At 40.3% G+C, this 6,492-nt stretch overlaps 1 protein-coding gene across 1 annotated transcript; it reads right to left on the bottom strand.

Moving 5' to 3' along the window:
* Positions 1-249: 249 nt before the first annotated feature.
* lyplal1 (lysophospholipase like 1) lies at positions 250-4,983 on the bottom strand. Its single transcript, XM_030784774.1, has 5 exons — positions 4,899-4,983; positions 4,012-4,111; positions 3,320-3,489; positions 980-1,095; positions 250-558 (listed from the first exon to the last, which is right to left on the bottom strand). The coding sequence occupies exons 1-5, from the start codon at positions 4,981-4,983 to the stop codon at positions 322-324; spliced, it is 708 nt and encodes a 235-aa protein (XP_030640634.1). The 3' UTR covers positions 250-321.
* Between the last annotated feature and the right edge of the window lie 1,509 nt (positions 4,984-6,492).

A 6,492-nucleotide genomic window follows, 5' to 3' on the forward strand; every position in this document is an offset into this window, starting at 1 on the left:
TTGGATTGCCAGCTGCAAAGTACATACGAAAAAAAAAAAAAGTGGAGCTTTGAAGAGCAACACATGTTGGCAGGGTCAGGATCTTACAGAGTTTTTACAGCTATATTAACCCATGTTTACACACATGAATGATTGGAAAAAACAGTAAACGCATTAGCACTTACAGAAACACACACACATACGCACACGAAAACCCAGGACGAAAACAAACACAAACCATGTACAAGTAAATCTGAAACATAAGCGTTGTTGTGGAAATGAAAATAGTTTATTAGAATTCAAGTAAAAAGAGAAGAAACTTGGGTCCATTTTGGATCTTGGTCAGCGCGGGACGGCGTCGTCGGGCAGTTTCTTTAGTATCCAGGAGCGAAGCAGCTCCATTTCCTGTTGGCAGAGCTGGTGATGGAGGCCCGGGAAGGAATGGAAGGTAGCGTTCATCCCGGCCTTCCTGAGCAGCGTCGCCGTTTCCTCGCCCCAGCTGTGGAACACGAGTTCATCCGACGTTCCGTGACACTGGAAGAGCTCCGGTAGGGGGCTTCCTGCAGCGTTCTCCACTGCCTACACACGAAGGGCACAGAGAGGCAGGAAAGAGCGAGTAAAACACCCCAGTTAATCTGATATTAAGTGAGGCATTGTGAGTAAATCTTTTCCAGATGTTTCTCAGTGTCCTTCGAGTTAGTTATTCTCTCTCGATATCACTGGTCATTCCACACAGAGATGTATAGGATGAGAAGCAAAGAAAAAAAAAAGAGTACAAATTAAATAAAGAAACAAAGGAGTGATCAACTATCCTTCTGGAAGTTTACCTTCTAGCAGAATTATGTTTCAGTCTTAATCTATCACACCTGTTTCATTTTATTGCCGTGGCCAACGAGGAGCTACGGAGTATTAGGGGCCAGTGTGTGTGTCAGAAAAAGGTTTTAATCAAATCCTTCAGGGAGGGTAGATGAATTTTGACCCAACCCCGGTTGTTAATTACCTGATACACGACAGATCCTTTATTTAGGAAGCTTGACAGGGCGAAAACTCCCGCCACGTCACGGTGGTACCTGCACGCCAGGTGTAACGCCATGGCTCCACCCATTGAGAATCCTCCTAGAGTCAAACACACAGACAATCTCCGTTACAAATATTTCTTTTTTTTTTTTTTTTCCCCTCCTCAAAGAAAGAAACTGGCTCCGTTTCTAGGCACTAAACTGTTTTGAGCACTGTTGAATTACAGACACGCTTTTATGATTTTGTTGGCGTATTTACATCGCAGCTGCTTTTAATTAAGCAACATCCCTAATTGTCCAGTGACTCATTCTCTGGAGTGTTTAGTGACAGCCTTATGGCCAAAATGCAATATTAATATCCTATATTTACAGATCGTCACAATAGCCCATGTGACTGCTGTCCCCTTTTTTTTTTTTTTCTTTCTTTCTTTCTTTTTATTACGATGTCAAATAAATAATATTTTAAGACGTGTTGAAATGCATTTGATATGACAGAGGAAGTCGATCGCCACCAGTTACAGTAGTTTGGTTTTATTAAACGAAGTCAGACCCGGTCAAACACAGCTCATTTAAAGTGAATGGAACCCCCCCCCCCAAGCAAACCAAAAACCAAACAGAGCATGAATCGGTGCCTAACGCATAAATATTAGAATGCTGAACTCTCCATTATCTACAGTGGCTAAAGACATCTTGACATCTGAAGCTTTCCAAAGCAGCAAAAAAACAAACAAACAAAAAAACAAGAAAAGTCCCATAAAAGGGGGGGGGGGGGGGGGGGGGGGGGGAGAGGGGGTTAAAAGAAAATGAGAGTCAGTCCTTAGTTCCACATCACCAAACTTTTTTTTTTTTTTTTCAAAAAAGAGGCACCCTCTCGTGAGCCTGTCCTTAATCTCACACATCTGGGTAAATCTGGGCAAGTCTGGGAAAGCGCAGGAGTACCCGTCACTCCGTCCGGACGGACAGAGCGCTTGGTTCGGAAGAAAAGACCAAGGGTAGACAGAATTCACGTAATCTTTACCATCACAGCAGAGGTGAGGCAGCTGTTGGGACCCATCCTTTTCTGATCTTCATCATCATCATCAGCAGCAGCAGCAGTAGCAGCACGAACAGACCGCCTTAGAACAGACCGCTTCGTCAAATATTTTCCTCAACAGCGGTGCACCCCTCCCAGGGACCTCCATCTTCACTCCTGTGTGCTAAGCCATGGAACTGCTCCTTTTTAATTTCTCAACACCTCTTTGCTGTTGAGTTAAAAAAAAAATTTAAAAAAATCTTTCCTTGTATGCGTGTTTGATACCTCATCCCTCCAGGGTTTTTCCCCCCTTCCTTTGAATCCATGCTCTTGAAGAGACCGAAAAAACATACACAATAGCTTACAGTTCATGCTCTTAAAGAAAAAGAAAAAGAAAAAACAACAAAAAAATAAAATAAAATAAAATTTAAAAAAAAACCAAAAAACGTTTTCCATGGAAAGTTCTGGCACTTGTCAGTTCGTCAAATGGACTCAGGGTACAGACCACTTCGTTTCTCCAATGAGTATTTATAGTTAATGACAAAAAGTTATGATTTAAGGAGATAATATTTCAGCAGTCTCATAGGAACATGTGTTTTTTGAATCAGTTTCCCTGGAACTCAGTTCAGGGGCTTTTCTGTCCTTCCACACTAAGCTATTCACACAATGTTTTTTCTTTTTCTTTTTTTCTCTCTCTCTTTTTCTCTTTTCAGTTCTTACTCACAAGTGTCTCTGTGTGTGTGTGTGTATATATATATATATATATATATAAAAATAAAAACATACACCTCTTGGCTTGTCGGTTAACCCTTTTACCCCATCTGCTGTCACCGATTCCTCCACTCTAGGCAAAATCTTTCGTGAACGACCTCTTTATGGCTTATAACTCATTGTGCCCCCTTCATATTTCCTATGGGAACATACCTGGATTATGTTATATATATATATACACATACACACACACACATATATATATATATATATATATATATATATATATATTTTATACTGAATGATTTCCTGACACTTTTATTTCATCGTGATTCATATGTGAACCTGATAACCAAACTATTGGGAGATAATGCTTTACAGAAACCTGAGAATAATCCAGAAATATTTTTGAGCTCACTACTGGCAGGGTATGAAAGGAATAAAATGTTTGATAGGTTGCATTCTTCATTTTACACTATAATGGAGAGACTTCAGAGCATCTGTTTAACACTGTGAAACAGAGGAGGGGAAAAAAAAAAAAAAAAAGAACACGAAACGGGGCCGAGAGTGGACGGGGCTCTTGGAACGGGGGGATACATACCGATAATCATTCTGTTTTTCGGCACGCCGGCCCGCACCTCATCCTGAATGACAGCTCCCAGAGAGTCGCACATGGCCTCTATGGACTCCAAGTGCTCCGGGCAGTTGTTGGAGATCTTGTAACGGTCAAACCATACATGAGACAGGGTCCCATGCATGGGCGTGTAAGGCCTGGAGAGAAACACCGTCAGACGCTCAGGTTTTATGATGAAAATGTGGTCGTTTGTGCAAGTTTATTGGGTTTAAGTGAGACATGCGATATCCAAGAAAGCAAAATCAAGCAAGTAAAAACATATTTTAATTGTATTACAACACTTATTCTTGGGCGAAAACGGGACTTGGAAGAGGACTGCGCAGTTTCATCGCTTGATTTCAGCGGGTTAAGGTGTGAGCAGAGGAGTGTGAGAGATTAAATAAACGAAAAACTTGAGGTCATGCAGAACTGTTTACTTCCATAAAGGTCAGAATTAAAGCATTATGTGACTTATCAGGTTTGGCTTTTTACCATGACATATGGTCAAAGAGATACCCAATTTGTTTTATGGGTTAGTGGTGCTCTGATAAAGATATGATTAAGCACTGGGGTGGTTTTGTATTACAGAAAGCTTAGGGAATCAGTCTCCGGTTTACTGAAAAAGCAACCACGTGATGTTTCTTAGATAAACTGACCCTGAATAAATTTTACTTGTTTACCTTGCTGGAGCTGTGGGGTAGACAACTCTGATATGTGAAAAAGCCAAATCCTGTGTCAAAACATCGCGAACCCACGCCCGCAGACCCTGCCCTGTGTCTCCTAACACATTAAACAGATACATTAGTATTCATTTATGGCGAAAGATTCTCAACGCGCTAACGCTTTGCAATGTACGCTAAAGAAAAAAAGAAAACTGCGTTTATTACCAATATCTTTCTATGTTTGTGACAGATAGTATCTCATTGTCTGTGAATTAAGTGAAACGACTGCAGAAAAATATAAAGTGACTCATGTTTTGACTCAGCGCGAGTTTTACTGACCGTTCAATGAAAAAGAAAATCGATTTCATATGCCTGCTGGTAGTTACCTGGGTTGACACTTTCAATCAATTCATGAAGAAAACTGTTTAAATAATTGTTTCATGTCAAGTACACATAACCTCACCCCACACTGAACAAATATTGCTGAGACGTGATTAATGAGCGTAGTGACATAATAAGCAACTGAAAAATCAAGGCTGCAAGTCACTGCTTTGCTTGGTTGCTGTGATTCACTGCATTAAACTGAGGCTAACGTGCAGCAGCATCCGGTCGGCTTGTCTTTTCAAAGAGCTTTTAGTCATAATAATTTTGACTACAACTTGTCTGCATGAACTGGCATCAGCTCTTATTAGCCAGCAGATTAAACCGATCAGAAGAAATTCAGTCCTTAACATTACAGAGGAGTACAACCGGGTGTACTTGCGAGTTTCTGTAATCAAAATGTTGTCAAGTTAGCGACCTTGTACGTTGCTTGCTAACTACTAAGCTAACCACTGAACGAAACAACGAATTTTATGAAGAGGGATAAAAATGAAAAAGATTTGATATCATTAACAAGAAAACACCTGAGCCATGTAGGAAAATGACAGATGCGGTGTGTTTCCCAGTCTGAGACACCGCACACCTCTGAAGTTTCTGTACAGCTGCCATGTCGTCCTAACTCTCGCGAGAACGAACGATGACAACGCTACAACTGTCCTCCTATTACTATTAGCCGTACCTCCTACCCTGTGAGCAGTGCTGATAAACAGGTATGAACTGTTTACTAGTAACCTTTCGAGGTTGTTACATAAATAGCGTTTTAAAAGCAGCCTGTCTGGGATTTCTAACGGTACTTCCTTCGCCATGAAAGTTCATGACCACTTTAGATAAGCGTTTTATATGACCTTTTAAATGAGTGTTCACTGTCATTTGAAATACGTACATTCCTCCTGGTCTGTGGCCTGCTATAACTTATTCCTTTTGGACTTATCTCTTATTTTTATTTCTATTTGGGGCCCTCTTAAGCTGAGAAAGAATGAACTGCGTAGCACCATAAAAGCCCATAGTCTGATAAAGCGCCTCTCCAACCGAGTGTTACTACGAATCCTATCGCATGCAGTAATTTAATGGAATGTCTGGACGGGCAAATAAGTTTAAACGCATTTAGGAGTCTTATCTTTAATAAACACAGAGCCATTTTACGTCGATTCTGGCAAATTTCAGTTGGGCTTAACGCTCAGGACCACACAACCTGTGTACTAAGCCTAACTCTGATGCCCCTCTCCTTCACGGCCCCCCGAGAACAGCACGGTAATTGTGTGGGAGTGAAAGGTCAAGTAGGCAAGAACTGTGTGTAATCATTCTACCAAATACAGAAAATAAAATCGCTAAGGTCATCTCTTTAACATGTCAACAATCAGCCCAACTATGAGAAATTTACATTTTTAACATTTCTGAAGGTCAAATACGGCTTTTCTCATTCATTCTATTTCTGTCTAGGTTAGATCTGTTGCAGAAATAGCACGGGACCAACAGCAGAAGAAGTAGTAATAATAATAATAATGATAATAATAATAATATAAAGAACAGACTTTCTGTTGCAAGTGAATTGATTTATGAATTGTTATAAATTACCTCAAGGAGTTAAACTGCTGCTAAAAGAAGATATTTGTAGATGATATTGTTGGCATCTTGGACATGTTTGGATCTGTTGGGTATGTTTGTGTGCCAGTCGCCGGTAGGCATATGTTTGCCACAAATGCATCACTATCATTGTGTGCATATCTGCATAACCCAGATTAATTTCTTTATCACTTTGGGTCACAGAGAGGTTCCTGCTAAACAGTATCTGCACCTGGATAAAGGTGAACTGAAGGTTCAGAAAATGTGAGACAAGGGGAACTCACAAGAATTCACTTTCCTTTTAGCTAGTTCCGAGTAACTCTCAATGTTTTGTGTATATATCTCAACTCTCCAGACAGCTTGTAAGGTGATTTTTTTTTGTTGCTTCATTTCAAATCATTATCTTTAAATGTTGACACAGAATGAAATGTTGATGCTAAACATATTTTCTCACATGTCTGTAAACACACAGCCACCGTGATTCAGTTGTGTCTTATTATTAATGATTCTAGTGTCACTTGTCACAAGAGGTGGACGTTTGATGGCTAGAATACA

This window comes from Chanos chanos, chromosome 9 (assembly GCF_902362185.1).
Source record: "Chanos chanos chromosome 9, fChaCha1.1, whole genome shotgun sequence".
Classification (NCBI taxonomy): Eukaryota; Metazoa; Chordata; class Actinopteri; order Gonorynchiformes; family Chanidae; genus Chanos; species Chanos chanos.